A 22,068-nucleotide genomic window follows, 5' to 3' on the forward strand; every position below is an offset into this window, starting at 1 on the left:
GATACTTTTCATTACACCAGAAAGGGAAATGATTCCTTACTCTCTCAAATTGAATTTTTCCTGCACGCATAATATGGCAGAGTACGAGGCCCTAATCCAAGGACTCAAAATGTTGCTCAAATTTAAAGTGCAGAGAGTTCGCATTTTTGGAGATTCTCTCTTGGCTGTCAGTCAGGTCAATGGAGATTGGCAAGTCAAAGATCAAAAATTGATCCCATATCAAGAGTTAGCAGCTTCCCTCTTAAGACAGTTCGAGGAATGTCAACTCTTACATGTCAAAAGAGAATTTAACCCAATAGCAGACGGTTTAGCCAGTTTAGGCTCTACCATTGCCTTCAAACCTGGAGAATCTATCAGATCTTTTGAAGTTGGAAGACTCGAACAACCATCTTTTGTCATACCAGAACAGGTGTTGCAAGCAGAAAGTAGAGAAACACCATGGTATCAGAACATCAAGGATTTTCTCCAAACTGGAACACTTCCACCAGAAATGTCTCGAAAAGAGCAAAGAGTTTTGAGACACATGTCTTCAAGATATTTCATTCTAGCCGACATCCTATACAGAAGAGGATTCAGCACAGAATATGCTAGATGTCTCGATGCAAATGAGGCACTAGAAGTCATTCAAGAAGCCCATGAAGGAATTTGTGGGGGACATGTAGGGTATCAGACCCTCGTCAAGCAGATAGTCAGAGCAGGGTACTATTGGCCCACAATGCAAAGAGACTGTCACCAATTTGTCAAGAAATGCATCAAATGTCAGTTGCATGCACCATCAATTCATGCTCCAGCAGCGTACCTTCATTCGGTCAGCTCACCATGGCCATTCTCCATGTGGGCCTTCGACGTAGTCGGTCCAATCAATCCACCTGCCTCAAATGGACACAGGTATTTTCTTGCAGCTACAGATTACTTCACCAAATGGGTGGAAGCGATCACTTTAAAAACAGTCGAAGGACAACACGTAGTGTCCTTCATTCATAAAAATCTTTTGTGTAGATTTGGCATCCCGCATGATATCGTTTCTGATAACGGTACTCATTTCAAAAATGAGAAAATGCACAATCTTTGTCATAAACACAAAATACAACATCACTTTTCTGCTCCATATTACCCTCAAGGTAATGGTCAGGCAGAAGCAACCAACAAGATTTTGATTCGTGTCTTAGAAAGGACAGTTGAAACAGGCCGAGATTGGCACGAGAAAATGCACAATGCACTTTGGGCGTATCGAACCACAATTCGGACACCCACCAATGCTACACCAGCAGAATTAGTATATGGAACGGAAATTGTCCTTCCATTACATGTCCAAAAACCAGCAATGAAATTTGCTGCTCTCATTGAACTCCCAATTAACAAATACCAAAAAAAGAGACTTACTCAATTAGACCTCTTAGACGAGAAAAGACTACAAGCGGCAGAGCATGCCGAAGTCTATCGTAAGAGAGTCGCCCGACATTATGCCAAATCAGTCATTGAAAGAAAATTTCAGGTAAATGATCTTGTTTTAAGATCCATAGTTCCACTCAGGAGTAGACCCAAAGGAAAATGGGCGCCGAACTGGGAAGGACCATATGTTGTCAAAGAGGTTCTACCTCACAATTCTTATCGACTGATTGATGCCGATGGGGTTGAAATCCCCGATCCAATTAATGCTTTGCATCTCAAAAAATTCTATACTTGAATTTGCAATTCAAAAAAAAAAAAAAAATTCAAAATAGTTGTGCTTTGATAAGCACGTTTGTAACAATTTTCAAACCAACTAAGGGGCATGGTATCCCTTAGGGAAAAGTTTCAAAAATGCATCAAAATTTTCAAACTCAACCCATGTCTTGAAGACAATTGCAAGGGCATCGTCTTGAAATAGGCAAGAAATTTCACAGACATTGAGGGACTTATGTATAGTAATTAATGTTGGTCCCGACAATCGGCATTTGTAAAGGTCTAGCATGAGATGCCATAAGAAAAAGTCTTGTCACCTAAAAGACCTTGGCAAGATGCTAGAAAAAGCTATCAAGCGAAATGAGTTGAGCAATGAGCTCGGGGTGAGTGTAGTTGTTCCTCTGGTTCAAAGCTCAGCAGGCGCGGGTGGGCATATGACCTATGCTTACGCCGTGAAGCTAAAAAGCAATCCATGAACATTTTGCTTATATTAAGTCTCCTAAAGCCTTCTGAATTCGAGCAAGTAAGCCCGGGGAGTGTTTTACATTTGGTACCCTGAGGCCAACTGGTCTAGGAGTTACCGGCCCAAAGCTTGTTACAAGGGTTCAGAAGAAAGCCCGATAGACTTGATATTACACAAAGCAAACTACACAAAACCGCCAAAGCGGTGGAACTCCGTAGTAGCTTTTGGGGTGGTGAGGAATTTCTCCCAAGAGTGAAGAGTGGCTCAAAAAGAAAATCAAAATTCAAAAGCAAAAGAGAGTATGTGAAAAATTAAGTAAAAGAAGAGAAAAAGCACTTGCCAATGGTTTAGAAGGCATCGAAGGCAAATTTCTCAAAGCATCAAATGCAAAAACTTTCACAATTACAAAATTTTTCAACCAACATTAATTCCTCTACAAAGTCTCCAATGAGATGGAGAAAGATCTTCTTATTTCAGGTCTATGCCTAGCATTTCCCCTCGAGCGAGGATGGTTCAACATCATTTGAAAAATGGATTTTCCAAACGATTTGCAAAAATTTGGTGCGTGAATCTTTGCTATTAAGCAAATTATTCAATTTGCTTAACAACAAAGAGGGGCATCTGTTAACACCCCAAATTTTTTCACATCAAAATTGAAGCAATGTGAAAATTTCACAAAAGAATTGTGAAAATTTGCAATTTCAAAGCCAATCTAAAGAACAATTAGATTCAAATCGTGAATTTAACCCGATACACGAATCCCAATGCAGGATTACGAGTCCAAATTCAATTGCAAATGTCATTTGAAATCCAAATCCAATTGCAAAATGCAAATTTTGACTTAGATCCAAGAATTGGATCTAATTCAGTCTAAAATGCTACGTGGGACCCACGTGTGGGCCCCACCTAGCCCGTGTGGTCAAGAGCCCTCCCCAGGGGCCATGCCCCCCTCCATGTCAAAAAAAAATAATAAATAAATATTTTCTCTCAAATTAATTGAAGAAAAGTCATTTTCAAGAAGAAATAAAGGAGAAACCTAGGAAAAGAGAGACATTTATGTCTCTCTCTCTTCTTTAACCAGATCCTCATTAAAGAAAAAAATCATTTCCAAGGAAGCAATTACTAGACTGGTCAAACTCACCTAACCTACTTAATCCAAGTAGGTTTGACCCGGGTGCACTCAAATGTGGTGCCAATTCCAGCTAGGTTCGGTCACAATGGGCTCAACATAGTCAAAACGTAAGTCTGTCTCATGATCCAATTAATGGACGAAAATAGACTTTGACCGAACCAAACCCACTTTGACTAAACTCAGTCAAAGTACAATTTAGCTCAATTAAGAGCTTTCTTGACCCAAATTTATCAAATTACCTCAAATAAAGTCAAACTACTTGCAAATGAGCTTTGACTTTGGTCAATTGGTCGAAATTGATCAATTTGGACAATTTTGCCCTTCTGCGGTCAACTTAAGATTAAAAAGCCTAAAATGGTTTATGAAAGGCAAATAAACATTTGAATTTGTCAAATGCTTGAATCAAATACCAAATTTAAATTGAATTTCTCAAGTGAAAGTTTGATTCAGTTGAAATCCATTTTCAATCAAGTTTTGGACGAAAATACCCTTTTCGAACCAAATTTGATAAAATTTTTAAATTTTATTAAAATTTAAATTTAATTATCATAATTCAATCCCATTTGGAGCTTAGTAACTAGGTTTTAACCTTATAAGCTCGATTTCAAACAAAAAAAAAATAAATAGTATAAAATAAGGGCAAAACCCTGTGTAAGGGCATTTTCGTCCAAAATTTTGGTCAAAATGGTCACCTAGGTCTGAACCCAAGTTGACCAAACCTAGCCCAGCCCACCTAGCTCGTGGAAATGGGCTGAGAAATGGTCAATTAGAGCCTTTAAAGTCTATTTAACTCATTTTACAAGTCCCCAAGGTCTTAAGTAAGTTCCCAAGGTGAGTTAAGAAGGTGGTTGAACCCACCTCCTCCTCTATATAAACCTCCCCTTGGCCACTAAGGGGGAGGACGAAATTTTGGAGCATTCTATCAAATTGCTGCAGCCAAGGAGCTAGGAGGGAGAAGCCAAGGAAGAGAGAAGAGGTTCGTCCAAGCCCCCTTCCCCTTTTTCTCCCATTCTCTTCTTCACTTTCTTCTATTCTCCCCATTGATTTTGCTAAGTTAGGGTGCTTAAGTGAACCCTTACTTAGGATTTTCGTGGTGAGAAGCCCTCTTTACCACTCCAAATTCCAGCAAGCAAGCTATTTCTTATTCTAGCTTTGCTAAGCTTGAATCCACGGTTGGATTCTTGCTTAGGATTGCTTGGGTTAGAAAACAAGTGAAGACGAAAGACAAACATCAAGACCGACCGCAAGGTAGGTGATCTTAACTCACTTCTCTTCTACTTTAGCTTATTGTTGATTTATTTTAATTCCAACAATTCGTGGGAGGGTTTATTTTCATTTGCTTACGGCTGGGAATGATGTCCAGCTAAGGGAAACCTACGCTTCAATGTACATGTTAATGCATAATGCATGCATATGTCGGTTTTTCTTAAATATGAACCCAAGTATCAAATTTCGAAATGGGCCCCAAGGCCACGTCCCTTTCAAAGGAACCAACTTAATACCATTTTGAACTCCCTACCATGAGAGAATCCCACGGTGAGAAAGTGATTTTGCTACATCACGTATGATGAAAATGCCTATAAGGGATGGATACGTTTTTATGAATGTGATCCACCCTTGCATGGCGAAATGATGGACGAATAAGCTTGAGTATTGTTTTATTTTCTTTCTTATTCACAGTCATTTTGATTCATGTCTTTCAATTTAATTAATCAAGGGTAGTAGGGAAGATTTGAAACAAGTTCTCAATCTTCCTACATAAAAGAACCCAGCCATGAATCATCATGATTCATGAGTCATGCGGTCCCTTGATAAAATTTCATTTTGAAAAGTAAGGTACGTATATGTATACATTGTTATATATGTACATATATGCATCCGATTTCTTGTCAAAAATTACATTCCTCCCTTAAAATCAGGTTGGAACATGTTTCCAAACCGGTCTTTAAGGAAATTGGCCATTTTTATTGATTTTTCTAGTGCAAGATTATAAATTACTTTCATTTCATTTTTACTTAATTTCAGCAAACCCATACGTAAGATGTATGTATGTTGTTGAAATCAGACCATGTTTTATAGGAATTGGTTTAAGAATATCAAAATTTACGTATTTGAAATACCAACCATCCTAGAATCATCCAAAGGAGTTGATGATTTCATTACTACGAAATCTGGAATTTGAATAGATTTGAAAAACTCATTGTTTCTATCTAAGAAACAAGTCCTTATTGGAATCAATGTCCACAATTTTCAGCTATTTAAATCAACACAAGGTCTGATTTTTAGCTATTTTGAGACAAAAGTGGACGTCATCCATGTCTCCCATCCGTTTCAAAGATTGAACTTGACATCATTTATATATTTTCATCATTTTGATAATTTTATGTCAAGCCTCAAGCTTATGGACCACATCTCTAATTCATGTGCTTAATCATATAATGAGCACATATAGAGAAAGTCCTACATTTTAATCAATCTTCATGTATAGATTGTATGACGTGCAATACGGACTTTGAGAGATTATGAGGGAGTGAAGAATGTATGTTTCATATGAATGAATCTTGATGGATTATGAGAGAAAGAAGAATGAATGTTCCATATAGTTTCCATTCTCGTTTCATGCATTCACTTTCACTCAAAATCAATGGCACCACATGCACATTCTCAAGAAATTAAGTGATTCAAATTTAAGTTGCAAAAAGTGACCAAGTCATATTGCAATGAGAATTTGTAAACTTCACTTAACTTCAAAAGAAAACACAAGCAATGCATTCATAATATTTTGGCCAAAATGCATTTGAAAAACAACATGTTTTCTAACAATTTGGAACCTATGTTCTTTCAAAAGAATGAATTCTACAAATCACATGATTTGACAAAAGAAGAGTTCAAAATCAATTTTTATCATAAGATGATCATCATCATCTAGAGTTCACAACAAAGAACTCAATTCCAAATCTTCAAAAATCCTCAAGAATTATGTGTTTTAAATAACACCAAAACAAAGGATTTTAAACCAACTTGAAAACCCCCAATATTCAAATTCATTTATTCAAAAAAATGAATTTCGGTTCTTGAATCCAAAACCTCAATGCATAAGCATATAGGACTTACATCAATAACTCGTATATGATCCAAATGATCTTCAGTCCTTGGTCTAATTACCCCTGTTAAAGGCGGCAGGAACGGTTGGACCTCGTACCGACGAGCGGATCCCTTTCTCTTGAAAATTTTCTCAAAACCCCAATTTTAAAAGAATTTTGCTGACTCGCATTTCGACCTTCTTGAAAAGGGAGTGGGGTGCGAACAGGTTATTATAGTGGTATCAGAGTCGGTTCAACACTAAGAGCTAAGGTTCCACACATGTGGATGCATGTGTTTTAAGTGGTGTAAATTGTAACATCCAAAAAATTTAGTCTCGTATTGAATATTGCAAGAGATCTTCAATGGCTTATAAAAATGGTTATTAAATAGATAGTTATCTTGGTTCCTAACCTTTTTGGGGTTGAAGCTTAAACTGATAGGGAGTAGATTAGGATCTATTGAATCTAGGACTCGAGCTTAGAAGTGAGTTGGGGTTGTTACAATAGATCATATTCATATGCAACACTGCTGGCAATTTTCAACACTGGGATTAAGTAAATGGAATTTATAAACACTTGGTTTCCTATGAACCAATTTGTAATATTGAAGAGTCAGAGAGGACAACCTATGTGATAATCGAATCTGCTTTTGTTCTCCTTCTAGAGGACAAGAATTATTGGGATTTGAAACAATGCCACTTACTTATTATTGAAAATTTTACAAAAGTTTGGTCGACTTTTGATACTATTACAAAAATACGCTAAAGTTTCAATTTTTTTTTCATTTACCCACTTCTTAATTATCCGCGATTCAAGCAGTTAAATGCAATAAGTACAAATCCCGGGCCTGTTTTTGGTTACCTTTTTAAAAGTTGGGCTGGTTTTGAGAGAATTTTCATTAATGATTCTGCTCATGTCCTGCAATATTTAAAATAGTTTAGTATTTACCATCAATCATGGCAACCTAAAGCATTTGCTCGAGTCGGTCAGGACGGCCAAGAAATTAAAGTCACCAAGTTGGTTCGGACATGATGAATGGATGTTCCTTACTGCAAAAGTCCAAATTATTACATTATTGAATGGGGGAGACCCCATGGCTTTTACCAACTAAAAAGCTTCTCATTCTGGAAGTTTGTAACTGGCAGATGCTTCTTTTCTTGTTCATCTTCGATCCACCTACCAAACGTGGTTTCAGTTTTTTGAAAAGTAAATTGAAAGACCTTCTTCAGTAAAATGCAACCACAAGAATTATGCAGTTGGGTGTAGAAATGTTTTTTTTTTTTTTTTTTAGGGATTGAACTCATGCATTGCATAATAAAAATATGTTTTCTTTTACATATAAGGCCGAAAACTACATTGGTATTTTAAAAAATATTTACTGCAAACATATAAGGCCGAAAACAGCACAAATAATTGATCCCGACAATTAAAAAACAATTAAGAAGAAAAAAAAAAAAAAGCAGGGTCGAGGCGACCCAGAGGGTTGTTGAGATGGGCCAGCTCAGCTCCGGTGGAAGCGGGACCCACACATTCTACCCACCATCGTCCTTGGGGTGTGGGCCCCACCGGGTTCCGCCTCCCCCGAACGCACGTTGACTACAAACAAAGCACATGGTCTTGTGGGCCCCACTGCTCCCCTTTCTCATTCCGGTGGATCCCACTCTCTTTTCTTTTTCATCATTGATATTAGTTAAATATAAAAGGTCCGTAGATTCTTAAACCGCAAAAATTAAATATAGCCTAAAAACATGTGCTTATGAATCTAAGGTAAATTTGATTAAGTAGACGAGTTCTTTTAAAAGGTCTCTCTATGTTGGCGTCAAGGGATGACTAGAAATGTTATTTTTGGGAGAGAAGATGGTTCTCTTTTTGGTTTAAGATCATCTAGATGTATTTTGAAAATAATTACTAATAAATATTATATATAAGAATCGAGAAATCACTTAAAATACATGTTTGAAGAACACCAACTTTTCCTTTTTTGAAAAAGAAACCGCAGTGTGATTTCTGCTCCCCATTTGGTTTTTTGATCTAAGAAGAAAACGCATATTCACATAATGTTAAGAACACAGGTTACTCATTGTGCCACCCAATCTTGGACCACTCAAAATGGGTCTGCTTTTTAATAGAGGTCGACAACCAAATGAGTGATTATGGTGACATTTTCACCTTTCGAATTGACTTGTTTGTATTTATATGTGATTTGAGTTCATTTTTTTTTTGCTTATGAAACTGCATGTGACTCCAAGTCCACTTTATGATTGAATCTGAATCTTTACTCGATCATTGGTAACCGGATATCCTTAATTGGACGCACTCGACCCGTTTACGTCTCTATCCCCCAATTCACATAGATCGAGGAGAAAACCAGCAAAATGCTTCTCGCAAAGAAAGCCTTTCCCACGTTGCTCGTAGGAAACAAAAATGTCATTGTTACGAGAGTTGTTCAAACACTTGTGTAGGCCAAAGTTGATAAAGCTAAAAAGCTTTTTCCTTCCAGTTTTACATAAACGGAAAAAAGAAATTACATACATTTTTAAGAAAATTGGTGTAATGAACAAGGCGAACGTTGGTGGGCAGGCAATTGCCATTTTGAATTTCTAAGACATAAACTTTCTGTATTGCAAAAGGAGAGTCACTGATGAGCAAGTTGAAGTGCAGTGAGATATGCCTGAGGGACTAAAGTAGGCCAGGTATTCGAAAAGGTCGTTTGGTAGTAAGAACACTCAGAGTGTCTCACAAATCTACTCATAGATTGATATAGATTCATGTAACAGTAGTTTTTTTATAAATTTATCCAATTTTTAAGGCAAATTTACCACGAGACATTCACAGATTGACTTTGATGCCAAATAACCCATAAAGTTAATAAAGCTAAAATGCTTTTCCTTTTAGAGTTTTACATAAACAAAAAAATAATCATATATGTAATGAGGTGGGGTTGATAAAGAGTTAGTTTTTATTTCAAAACTTTAAGACAAACTCTTTTTGTTGCAAAAGAAGAACCACTTATGAGTAGGTTAAAGTCCAATAGGATATAGCATATTAAGAGGTCGTTTGACAGTAGGAGCAAGAACACTCTGAGTGTTCCACAAATCTATCCATAGATTGGTGCAAATTTATGTAACACTAGTTTTTTTTGTAAAATCTATCCAACTTTCGAGACAGATTCAGTAACAGAGTGAATTGGACGAAGGTTTAGACTCTTTTTCACCCACGAAAAATAATCATTATCTAAAAAACCAAATGCAGCCGATCTTTTAACAAAGTGAGATGAACGAAGATGTCTTTCTAAAAAGAAATCCCGTGCCGATCGAGAGCTGGTAGAACATTGCTTAACTCTCTGTAGTTGGGCCCTTCACTTCTTCCAGCTTCTTTAAGTATAAGCAAAAGGAATTCCAATTATTTATGAGCCCACATGAAGAATGTGAAGTGAGGTTGAACTTTCTCCCACAAACAAGAGTGCCTGACTCGTCACTCGACACATCACGTGTAGTGTGTGTTCACCATTCATCCCTCCGTGCTGCCTTTAAATTGGGTTCTAGATCCCAATATCAAATTAAATCTGTGTTTTGGGGTAAAAATTTTCCCGTCAGGTCAACTTAAGTTGACGTAGCTAGTGAAGTAAAACCGAGGCGCGTGATTGCTGGTTGAAAACGTCTTAGACCCGGAAAAGGGCGAAGAACATACAAATGAAATAAATAATGTCTTCTAAAGTCAACTCAGTTTATAAACATGCATTTAATACCAGAAGGATACAATAAACTAAAGTAGTATGGAGAAAAGATGAATAGATTAATTATCCGTTCCAAGTGATTCGGAAACTTCCTTCCTCTCGGCTTAACCCCAGCTTGCCTATAAAAGAAACACTGATAGAGCTGAACTGATTCTATTCGAATCGAATCGGCCGATTCTAATAATTAAAATGGGATTTCTGCTTAAAATCTCAGATCCGAAGCTATCAAACAAAACACTTGCATCAAACAAAATTAAAAGTGGCAGGAGTATGGAATTAGTTTTTCCAAAAAAAAAAGAAGAAGAAATAATTGGTGCTAGCACACAAGCAAGTCAAAACGCGTGCCCATATAAGAAGAAGTATCTTGACAGTAAAGAGCTGGAAGTTGCTTGAGTAGGGATAACAGATGGCGTGCCCCATTCCGATCGACCACAGACTCATCTTTGCTTTCTCCACCCCTCTTCGACAGCTATTTTCCAGCTTTTATATATTGCCTATATATATATATATGTGATGTATTCATTTATATATTTATTTGCAATAGAAGATTATATAATCTCCTTTCAGATCTTAAACATGACTTTCTTTTCAATGTAAAAAAATAAAATATAGCATCTTAAGAGTGGATCTTCGATCTAATCGATCCATTTTTAAGAGAAGCTCAAGTAGTAAATGAACACCTAACTTTGATAATGTACTATACTGTAAAATTAAGAACTTAAGATCATCAGTATGTTGTTAAAACCTTGGATTTGAACTCCAAGCATGGGGAGAGTCAGATCACTTCAAATCCTCGGATCGTTTAGACAAGAGCACCGTGATGGTACCATTAAAATATATTATGTTAAGTGCTTTGCACATTCCTTTTAACACTTGATATATATGACCTTGGTGGTAACCTTTTTCACTAATTTATTTGGATCGAAGTATGTAACTTAAGCAAGGGCTCCAAATTTGTAAGACCCATCTATGACATTAGATTCTACATGTAAGAGAAAGTAATCATAGCAGAATTAAATTAAAGTTAAACTTATGAAACATGGTTGTATAAATGAAGACTTCTAGAACCAAGAAGAGAGAAAAATTAAAACTCCCTGAACGCATTAAAACCTTTTGGTATTTCTCACACTCCATAAAATGCGGGCAAAATAAATACACATAATAAAACAGAGGGCACATGGGCTTCATTGACCTTCAAGATCTCGCCTGCGGGGGCGTACTTTGTTTTCCACATAGAATATACAACGGTACAAAGAGCAACCTCACAAAAGCATGAGGTCATCCTCTTCACTGCTGTGACCCACCTTCACTCCTTCCCGTGTTCCGCACTTCCCCTCCTTCCTCGTCGTCTTCATCTTGAGATATGGCAGTTTTGTCATCGCACATCCGCTTTGATTGCCTCCCTTTTTCTTAGCCAACCATGAGTTGGCGATTTGGTTTTAGCGCACAAAACGCAGACGCCAATTCTAGTTTAATACTGCGGCGTGTGAGCTTTGAGGGGCGGTATAATTAAGCCTCAGTTATTGTAGGGGGGGAGAAAGAAAAGATAAAGACAGAAGATGGCGATCTCGGGATTGCAGGAGTTGTAAGTGAAAAGAGAATGGCGGGTAAGAATCACATTCTACAAAAGGGCAGGGGTGGATTTCAGGGATCATTCTCCACCACTCACGCATGAGAGAGAGAGAGAGAGAGGTTTGTGAAGACCTAGAACTGTTGTTTATGAGTTGTGAGTAGCAGTAGTGCAGAAGGGAAAGAGCGGTGAGATAGAGGAGGCACAGAGAAGAAGGAGTTTCCGGGATGAAGGGCTTGGTTTTGTACTGGTTCATCGTCGTTATTTCGGCGGCAGCCGTGAATGGAGAGAGTCCTTACCGGTTCTTCACTTGGAATGTCACTTATGGTGCCATCTATCCCCTCGGAGTCCCGCAGCAGGTATGCCATATCTCTCTGTCTCTCTCTCGTTTCTTGTTCATGATCATGAACATGGTCGAGAACTTCTTCTTTTTCTTCTTGTCTCTGCCGGTAAAGGCCGGGTTATGTGATGAGAAGTGCGGTTAATTTTCTGTTTGGTTGTAACGTCATGGGATCATGGCCGTTGTTGCAGGTAATTCTCATAAACGGGATGTTTCCCGGGCCTGACATAGAATGCGTCACCAATGACAACATCATCGTGAACGTCTATAACAGCTTAACTGAGCCTTTCCTTATCTCATGGTAGGTTGCTAACCTCCTTTCTCTCTCTAAATTTGGAGTAAATCCTTTCTGATTTCATAGCAATCTTTCCCTCCCTCTCTCGCTTTCTCTGCAAAAAATTCGGTGCCATTGTGAAGTGGATATGGCAGGACTGTCAATGATTTCGGCTGTCGGTGGTTTCTCTCTCGCTTTTGTTACAAAACAAAGTGGGGAGTCTTCCTTTACTTGTTTCTGTCGTTTATAAGAATAATGCTCATGTGCATATATACACATGCTTTTGGCTTCTACTTTCTAAAAAATCAGCTCTCTCTCCATCACATTCTCGAAGGTTTCTTAAGGCCCAGGCTCACCCACCCACCTAACTTAGCCTTGGCTAGCCTGTCCTTAATTTGGCTCGATCCGCTTAACCGGTCTAAGTTGACTGTAGCTTGAGAGAGAAGGGAAGAGTGAAATATTTTCCCCAAGAAAAGTACAGGGCAGAATTTTGTCTATGATTTTTCTTTCGTACAAACACACCGATCGGAACCAATTTACTATCTAATCGGGTGGACCTTACCTCTGTTTTCCTTTCCCAAGGATGAACCGCGTTAGATGGAAACGACCAAGATCCTGATCTCCATGATCAGCGATCACATGAACCACCATATGAGAATCTGCAACAAGAGCAATGGAGATCAGGAACTTGGTCTCCATTCAGACTGCATTCAAGCAAATTTGGGGGTAAAATTGATGCGGGTTTGTGTTTTAGGGACGGGATCCAGCAGAGGAGGAACTCATGGCAGGATGGGGTGTACGGGACCAACTGCCCAATCCCTCCTGGGAAGAACTATACGTATGTGATGCAGGTGAAGGACCAGATTGGCAGCTTCTTCTACTTCCCTTCTCTTGCCTTCCACAAAGCAGCCGGCGGGTTTGGTGGCATCAGAATTCTCAGCAGGCCTCTCATCCCCGTTCCCTTCGCCGACCCCGCCGGCGAGTTCACCGTCCTTATTGGAGATTGGTTCAAGCAGAACCATACAGTAAGTAGTTGTTCTCTCTGTTAGCGTCAATGCAGATCGGCGGGAGCTGGAATGGGTGTTTTTAAGGAGCTAAATGTTTAATTTGATCTCAGGCGTTGAGGAGGATCTTAGATGGAGGGCAGAGACTTGGGTTTCCAGATGGAGTTCTCATTAATGGCCACGGTTCCGGTGGTGCAACTTTTACTGTTGAACAGGGTACTTCTCGTGAGCCTCCTCTCTTTTACATTTTTTTTGGCTGACCATGTCGAGTTAAACTCTTTTTTTCAAACTTTAGATCAACTCGTAAGTTTAAGAACTCCATTGTTATCTTCAAATTTATGCATTTTCAGTCAGAGGAGAAAGTTCTGAGTTTAGATTTGCAAATTTGAAATGAAAAATCAGCACCTTGCAATAATTTTGATGAAGATTATGAACATGAAATCTGAGAATCTTGGATCCAAAAATCTCAAACAGATGAAAGACATTGAAATGCGTATCCTACTGTCACAGTTTTTCTTATCGTTCTTTGAGGATGGATTTCTCCGGCTGCCTTTCTATAGCCACCAGCCAAGTTTCCTTCCATCTCGGCACTTGGGCAGCTATCCAAGAAAGCAATTAAAGCCTCCCAAGTGTTTGATTAATTTCCAAGTATTTGAAGAACTTTCTTGCACATGCTGATCACAAATTTTCCTTGTCATTTTCCACAGGAAAAACATACAGATTCCGAATATCAAACGTGGGGTTGACGACGTCCCTGAACTTCCGGATTGAGGGACACGGCATGAAGCTGGTGGAGGTGGAAGGCACACACACGATCCAGAACACGTACACCTCCCTCGACGTCCACCTCGGCCAGTCCTACTCCGTGCTCGTCACCGCCGATCAGCCGCCCAAGGACTACTACATAGTGGTCTCCACCCGCTTCACGGACAGAGTTCTCACCAGCACCGCTGTCCTCCATTATAGCAACTCGGCCACGCCAGTCTCCGGCACGCCGCCCGGCGGGCCCACCACCCAGATTGATTGGTCACTCAACCAAGCACGTTCCATAAGGTATACACCATAATCTATCGACAAGCGCCGGCTGGTCCTGGATGGCCGGCCTGGCCGGAACTCGATACAAAGATGTACTTAGGACCTAGGCCGGCCGGATTGCTGACCAGTACTTTTGTTTTGCTCCTGGATGTGCATTATATAGGACAAATCTTACGGCCAGCGGACCCAGGCCAAACCCACAGGGCTCGTACCACTATGGGCTGATCAACCTGACCAGGACCATCCAGCTATCGTCGACGACGGCAGTGCTGAACCGGAAGCAGAGGTATGCCGTGAACAGCGTGTCGTTCGTGCCGGCGGACACGCCGTTGAAGCTGGCGGACCACTTTCATATCAGCGGAGTGTTCACGCTAGGGAGCATTCCAGACGCGCCGAACGGGGCCCCGGTTCGCTTGGACACGTCGGTGATGGCGTCAGATTACAGAGTGTTCGTGGAGATAGTGTTCCAGAACCGCGAGAATGTGGTCCAGTCATGGCACCTGGACGGCTACTCCTTCTTCGTCGTCGGGTAAGCCTTATTAAGTTTGGTGAATGAAATATTTTGTAAGTATTTTATGAATTTATTCCAAAGCTTGAAACATATTGATATATGTATTTTTAATAATATTTATAAAGTATTCCAACTACCAAACAATGAATACATAATCCAACTACCAAACAATGAATACATAAGTTCTTTTAGTTGTTTTTACATGGTTCATTAAATTCTCTTGGCTGCATAGTGTGACATATTTTTTAAGAGTTTTTTTGTGATTGAACAGGATGGACGGTGGAAGTTGGACGCCGGCCAGTAGGAAGGGATACAACCTCCAAGATGCAGTGTCTCGCAGCACCACTCAGGTAAAGTTACCCCGGGTTTAAGGATCTTATCAAATTCTAGTGTACAAAATCAGATTTTGGTCTCACATTTAATGCATCCAAACCATAGTTATAAGTGTACATAGGATCTTGAAGATACATCAAAAGGGGCTTAAAAATATACAATCTAGAATTGATCAAGGAGATACATACTCAATATGCACTTAATATTACCATATGGTACGTTGCTAGATATCACAATCTTGGTTGTACTTAATCAACTGATGCGAAACACGACTCTTGTTTGGTTAATCTTGCAGGTTTATCCTAGTTCATGGACTGCAGTTTATGTGATGTTGGACAATGTTGGTATGTGGAATGTGAGATCGGAGAACTGGTACCGCCAGTACCTGGGCCAACAGTTGTACCTGAGAGTGTATTCCCCGCTCGAGAACATCAGGGATGAGAACCCAATTCCGTCCAACGCGCTTCTCTGCGGCCGAGCAGCCGGCCGCAGCACTCGGTCGCTATAATACGGACCCAATGTTGGTGGCTCTTTCAGACTGATTGGGGAAGTTCATTGTCCATTAGCACAAGATTTTTAAGTTGTTTCATCAAATAATCGATGAAGATTGAACAAAAAGTAATTAGTAGATTGTATCAGAGAACATCAGGTCAATAAAATGATTTTCCGGTTTTAGGGGGCAATTTGCTTTCGATTGTATTAGACTATTGCCCCATGATATGATTATGAAGCTCAAAGTCCAATTGTTATGGAATTCTCTTTCATTCCTGAAAATTCAATTGTTCGTTCTCCTCAAAATCAATTTACTCTCTCTCTCTCTTCCATCACTTTTGAGTGGCCCTTCCTACACCAAAGAATGCTGTTTGGGCTCTCGACTCTAGTAAGACGCATGACGTTGATGGTTTTACTATTGAGTTTTTTCGCACCTTTTGAGAGGCTTGTAACGTTGACGTGTTCGCGTTTTGTGATTAATTTGCTTTCAACTTTGTCTTTTTTAATGAAACCACATGCGTCTTGGTACCTAAGCATTTTAACCCTATGAAAGTTAGCCATTTTCTAACCCGATCTCCATCTTAGGCCTACAAGATTATCGCTAAGTTGCTTTTCATGCGGATTGCGCCTGTTATGTCTTTTATCATTAACCTCTTTTAGGTTGCTGTCATTAAGGGTCGACGTTGTTCACTTCCTCTACTGTCTCTGCGTCTTCTCTCTTTCATCTTTAAGTTGGATATTTTTAAGGCCTTTGATTCGGTTAGTTGGGAGTCCTCATCTGACCTCCCCACCCCTCTTGCTTTTGGTCCATTGTTTCAGCAGTGAATCATTTTGCTTGTCACTGGGGCACAACTTGCGATCTCTTTCAATGGGATGTGTGGCGAATTCTTCTTTCTCGGTCAAGACCTCTATCAGTTATCGCCATTGCTCTTAAACTTAGTTGCCAAGTGCTTTTCTGCCTTATTACATCATGTTGCGGTCGTTGGTTTCCTCACACCATATTCACTCCCTCAGTTACAGACATTCTGCACCTTCCAATATGCTGACGATTTTTTCCTATTTAGCACTGTTTTCTGCAAACAAATTGTGAGAACTTGGTTCATCCTTTGAGTTTTTAAGTTCATATCGAATAGTTCTATTAATTCCTCTAAATGTCACATTTTTTTCATCCATAGCACTTCATCTATCGAAAGAAGCTTCAATGTCATAAATCTTTAGGTCGTATTTGGATGACATCTTAAAAAAAATATATTTTGAAAAAAATTGTTTTGTGGAAAAATAAATTTTTAATGATTTTCAAACAATTAGTTTATATGTTTACATAACGCATTCAAAACATTTTTTTTTTTTAAATAACCCGGGGGACCAGGATATTCAATTAATAAGGTTTTCTCAAACTCATTTTCTTGAAACCTTAATCCAAACACATGAAAAAAAACTATTTTACTCCAAAATCATCCAAACACAATCTAAGTTTTATATCAATGTGTAAAATTGTCCGATCTATTTACGGCCCCGAGGACTCTCATCCAAACCCGGACCTTCTCGGGCTTGATTCAGTTCGGATTACGGTTGAAATCCGATCCATTGACACGGGCTTACTTAACCAGTTAACCTCTTGTTGCCGAACCGAGGGTTAGATCGTATCGTCTCGGGAGGAAAGCCCGTACCCGGACGATTTGTAACGCCGTAGTTGTGGCCTTGCTGAGAGGCGAGGAATTCCCTTTCGCCTTTCTTCTTCCCTGGGATGCCGCTCAGTCAACTCAATCTCCCTTCCTCTTCTTCATCCTCTTCTTCAGTAAGTTCTTCCGTTTCTTTGCGCTTTCTTTTCTTCGTAAATTTTCGATGATTTTTTAATTCTTTCCGTTCATGTTTAGATTTCATTGATTCCGGGTTCCGGCTATACGCGGATGACGGCTACATGGTAGAAAAATATCCGGGCCTATAAGTTTTTATAATTGAGTTTTCGTTGGTTTAGGTTCTTGAGCGATTTGGAGTGTTCATCATTGGATGAACGAAATAGAGGGGAAAGATTTGGGGCTCGGCTAGGTTCCTTCAGTTGTTTGATTGATGTAATTGGTAGTTAATCATGGGGAAAATAGGTTTTATGTTGGGGTTTCAATGTTGACTGGAGTTGGCTCCTGGTAAAAGCATCCAGTCTGTACTGGACGGTCATCTTGATTGTTGTATTTTGTTTGTCGCTTATATGTCTGTTAGACTTCTAATTCTCAATGGAGATCGCGTACGTGTCGATTTGGTGATAAAAATGATGATGTTTTTCAAACAATCATGGGATTTTGTCATCCATGGCGAACGCCTGGAAATGTTGCATGATTTCCTGTTTCTTAATTTTTAAAGGCATTCTTATCCATTTAGCTTATATTTTCCTAGATTATTGAATGTTTTATGAGTAACACAGTATGTGGACGTGAAATTTTTTTGTTTCTAGAAGATATCTAGTGCTGCTTAATTGCCATTTTAGAAAATTTTCCACTGTGGTGCATATTCTTGAGTCTTGCAGGGGTTATGAACTTAGGGATTGCCTAGATGCACAACGTTTTGAACTTGTTAGCTTGGATCATGTTTACTGGATGCCAGCTACTTCTTGGCTAGATGAGAGGATTATTGTACTCTTGGCAATGGAGAGAGAATCATAAGTTACTAACTACTGCAATAAATTGGAGAACATTAGATGGAAGCCCACTATAATGCATATTCTTGAGTTTTGCAAGGGTATGAACTTCATCTCCTGTATTAAGTGATAATGCTACAACTTGTGGAAATTACGGATCGCCTAGAAATCTTTTGACACTTGTTAGCTTGACCATGCTTACTGATTGCAAGCCAGCTCCTGAGCTGGACGAGAGGATTATTGTATCCTTAGCAACGGAAAGAACCATAAGTTGCTAATTACTACAAGTCTACAATAAATTGCGCAATCCTAGAAGGAGTCCTACTATGGTGCATATTCTTTAATTTTGCAGGGGTATGAACTTCATCTCCTATATTAATTGATAATGCTAGGGGTTGCCTATACACTCCACATTTTGATACTTGTTTGCTTGACAATACTTACTCAATGCAAGCCAACTACTTAGCTAAATGAGAAGATGATTATACTCTTAGCAAGAGAGACCGAACCACGAGTTACTAAATACTGCTATAAACTGGAAAATGTTAAATTTGAATTGGTGAGTAATTAGACCTTGTTCTGCAATTGATGATTGAGGCAGGATTCAAGAATCAGGTTGGGGCTTGTCAAGGTTCCAAACTACTTTAGCAATGGATGCTTGGGGGAGTAGATAACGTGGCATTTGCATCTAAGATAGTATTGCTCACTTCCAGCAACTGAAGATTTTCACTTTTCTAGTGTCGCACACTTGATGTTTTCCTTGCTTGTTTGCCAAACAAATTTGACATGGTTACAGGTGAACCGTGAAATGGGAAGAACGCTGATGGTGATTAGGACCATGACAATGAGTTTTATTGTTCTTCTGAGTCACGTGCTAGAAGAGACCCAAGAAGTGGGTTAAATGTATTTCTGCTATTAATAGTTCTATAAGAGGGTTCCAGACTCCAGTTTATTGGTGATTGGCTATAACTGATAGGGTTTGTCGTTGGGAGCAACAAGCAGTGGGTTATATTTTCTACATTAATTGAGGATGAAATGATAAGGTGAAAAGACCATAAGCTGTTCAACTTTTGCAAATTGTTCATGATATGTTGTCATTAGTGTTGTCAGAAATTCGATGCAGGTATTAGATGCTTCACGAGCACTGCATGTGATTACCTCAGGGTCGATCTTTGGATTTTTCTTGCAAAACTTGTTGTAAATGGTGACGATGAAAACCACCCTGCTACAGGTTATACCTTCTGATTTATTCTGCTGTAGATGGTGGTATATGCTACATTTTTTAGCGTCCTTAGACGTGTTTAGCGACTAGCACATTCATGGTTCTTTGTTCTTTATTTATTGATGAAAGAGACTTATCAAATCCTTCAGTATTCTTTGAAAAGGGGATATTATTGACGTGCATTGCATTTTAAATGGTGATTCTGGTGGACTAACGTTGCCTTTGTCTCTTGAACAGCAACGGCAACAAGATGCACATGCTATCACCAATGAGAGTTGTGAAAGCAGATTGTACATTGGTAATCTTGATCAGCGAATATCAGAGTAGGCATATTCTATCTATCTCATGCATTTGATTGTTTGTTATATTCACATTTATTTGGTCAGCATATGGGTGTTTCCAGCTAGTTTCTAATGATGTATACATGTTGATTGTTGAACGTTGCAGATCCCAAGTTATTAAAATGTTTTCCTCTTATGGTAAGATAGTTTCTGAGGACTTTCTGTGGCACAGACATGGGCCGAAACGTGGTGAGCCACGTGGATTCGCTTTCATCCAGTTCAGTACTAGAGAGGTAAGCTGCTCATTTTCCCTCTCTTTGGTGTCATGGCAATTCCTCATTTCTGTGGTTGAAGTGAGCATGCAGGAAGCTCAATTGGCCATGGAGAAGATGGATGGAAGACTGGCTTGTGGTCGCCCATTAGTTGTTCGTTTTGCTGGTGAAAAAACCACAGCTGATGCATCAAAATCATCTAAAGGTGCTGATGACCTGAAGAAGTCTGGTACTTTTGGTTGCTTTACTTCACATATGAGCCGGTCATCAAAAATAGCAGCGATAAAGAACAAGCTGAAATCTATGGAAGAAGAGAACTGCAGTTCCGTGAAGAAACCAAGGCAAGCTGGCACATCAATAGGTGCCAGGAGATGAGAAACTACCTCAAAGGTCGCAAGAGTTTTTGTAGTGTAACCCGCCTACAGCACTCTTTTTCATTGATGTAGTGCTGCTGTAACTTCTGTGATTAATGATCCAGGTTTGCACCTGCCAAGGGCCCAAGGTAGCACACCCATTTATGTAACAGTGACAGATTATATTTACATGGGATTATCTTGTCAGAATTTCAATTGTACATTTTCCCACCAATGGTTTCTGCTTCCTGTGTTGAAATTCGGATTTATTCATTGCTCTATCTAAGCCACTATTTGCTCTTCGTGTAATCGATTCAACGTTCTTCCTTCTGGAGGAAGCAAATTTTTTCGTTTAAAGGAAGCAAAATTTTTCGTTTAATGTGTATCACTAGCAGATCAGCTTGACTGTTCGATAGTATTTTTACGATATGCATTTATGTGTTCGTCTCATTCAAGTCATTGTTTTAGCAATGTCACCATATTCGAGTTTTAGAGTCATCAGTTGTGTGCTAATCAACAATTTGGCTATAGAATTGCAGTGACTTGAGTGTAGATTGGCAGCTTCAAGTTGATGTAGTGGGCGACTTGATCTTTTCTTTTTCATAGTGTCAGAAATGTTGGCATCAAATAGCAGCAGGCAAGGAGGCTGGCAGCTAATTGTTTGTCTGTTTTTTTTTTACTGCTCACAAAGGAGAGGGAGAGAGAGAGACTCGGTCATAAGATTCCTATGTCTGTTTAGTGACGGCATGTATTAATAAGATGTGTAGCTTGTCTGCGCGGAACATGTGGGCGCGAACTTAAAAATGATTTATCTGAACCAATGGTTTTGAATCTTATTCCATGGGCTCTCCTACCATTTCGTACGGAGAGGACTTCGTTTTATAGACAATCTTTTTCTTGATTAACCTAATATTAGTCTCAGATCTCTTCTTTTCTTTTTCTTAACTACGCAGAGAAAATGCACATGAGAATGGATCCCTGGACTGCATCATGGTTGCCATCCCTGCAGTGTAGAGCTCCATGGATGCCACTTGCCCCAACAAAACTCCTTCAGGTGCAACCTTGTTGGGTTTTAGGCAGGAACCCCTCTCTCTGCAATGTACGCTCCACGTGAGAGGATTCCTGCTCGGTGTCGGATGGATACAACTCCTCCATCCAGGAGCACGGACCCTGTGGGAAGAAAACGCGTGTCCTTGACCATGGAATTCCTATCATTTCCTTAAATATGAGTTTTCTAAACTAAAGGAGCTGGAGTTTTGGAAAGTGTTCGAATGGGATTTTTCGTGATCAGGGAAGAACGAAAAGAAGGACACACAATTATGGAATAGCCACTGCACCTCTTTTCCGCCGGAGACTAATTGCATCTTGAACTGCCCACTGGATATCAGCCTCAAGATGTTACCCTCTGCACTGTGAAAATCAGCTTGATCCGAGTGGCGGAAGCCCTGAACTGACGCCTGCTGATGAAGCGGGAAAATTGAACTTCGTTCTTCTGAATACTGGAGCTTAATTCCATCCACTTATTTCCCTGATTTCTGCCAAGACCAGTCTTGCAAACATCTTCATTGTTCAGCAACAGACTTGCAGGTGTGCATCATTGGATCAAATTGTGGTCGCAAAGAACATGAACACCGTGACTTTTGAGTGGATTATTGTGGGCAACCTGGTTT

The 22,068-nt window shown here is 39.5% G+C and overlaps 2 protein-coding genes across 3 annotated transcripts; both read left to right on the forward strand.

Annotated features, from left to right (window-relative positions):
• Positions 1-11,264: 11,264 nt before the first annotated feature.
• LOC116248122 (L-ascorbate oxidase homolog) lies at positions 11,265-15,920 on the forward strand. The gene is made up of 8 exons (XM_031620737.2): positions 11,265-12,008; positions 12,181-12,290; positions 13,018-13,288; positions 13,381-13,483; positions 13,975-14,320; positions 14,466-14,831; positions 15,085-15,163; positions 15,442-15,920. The coding sequence occupies exons 1-8, from the start codon at positions 11,877-11,879 to the stop codon at positions 15,652-15,654; spliced, it is 1,620 nt and encodes a 539-aa protein (XP_031476597.1). The 5' UTR covers positions 11,265-11,876; the 3' UTR covers positions 15,655-15,920.
• A 1,333-nt stretch (positions 15,921-17,253) lies between these two features.
• LOC116246835 (uncharacterized) lies at positions 17,254-20,619 on the forward strand. 2 transcript variants are annotated; one of them, XM_050075792.1, is made up of 5 exons: positions 17,255-17,436; positions 17,516-17,562; positions 19,730-19,815; positions 19,940-20,066; positions 20,139-20,619. In XM_050075792.1, the coding sequence occupies exons 2-5, from the start codon at positions 17,560-17,562 to the stop codon at positions 20,418-20,420; spliced, it is 498 nt and encodes a 165-aa protein (XP_049931749.1). In that variant the 5' UTR covers positions 17,255-17,436; positions 17,516-17,559; the 3' UTR covers positions 20,421-20,619. The 2 variants fall into 2 exon arrangements, with proteins under 2 accessions (XP_031474584.1, XP_049931749.1); XM_031618724.2 differs by lacking the exon at positions 17,516-17,562 and having other exon boundaries at positions 17,254-17,436.
• The last annotated feature ends 1,449 nt before the right edge of the window (positions 20,620-22,068 follow it).

The sequence above is a fragment of the Nymphaea colorata genome, chromosome 2 (genome assembly GCF_008831285.2).
Source record: "Nymphaea colorata isolate Beijing-Zhang1983 chromosome 2, ASM883128v2, whole genome shotgun sequence".
Classification (NCBI taxonomy): domain Eukaryota; kingdom Viridiplantae; phylum Streptophyta; class Magnoliopsida; order Nymphaeales; family Nymphaeaceae; genus Nymphaea; species Nymphaea colorata.

Bases quoted from the DNA above. Each gene is read 5' to 3' on its own strand.
- LOC116246835 (XM_031618724.2), top strand. From the start codon at position 17,386: ATGCCGCTCAGTCAACTCAATCTCCCTTCCTCTTCTTCATCCTCTTCT. The intron at 19,816-19,939 runs GTAGGCATATTC...TGAACGTTGCAG, and splicing joins CTTGATCAGCGAATATCAGA to ATCCCAAGTTATTAAAATGT. The intron at 20,067-20,138 runs GTAAGCTGCTCA...GTGAGCATGCAG, and splicing joins TCCAGTTCAGTACTAGAGAG to GAAGCTCAATTGGCCATGGA.
- LOC116248122 (XM_031620737.2), top strand. From the start codon at position 11,877: ATGAAGGGCTTGGTTTTGTACTGGTTCATCGTCGTTATTTCGGCGGCA. The intron at 13,484-13,974 runs GTACTTCTCGTG...CATTTTCCACAG, and splicing joins AACTTTTACTGTTGAACAGG to GAAAAACATACAGATTCCGA. The intron at 15,164-15,441 runs GTAAAGTTACCC...TTAATCTTGCAG, and splicing joins TGTCTCGCAGCACCACTCAG to GTTTATCCTAGTTCATGGAC.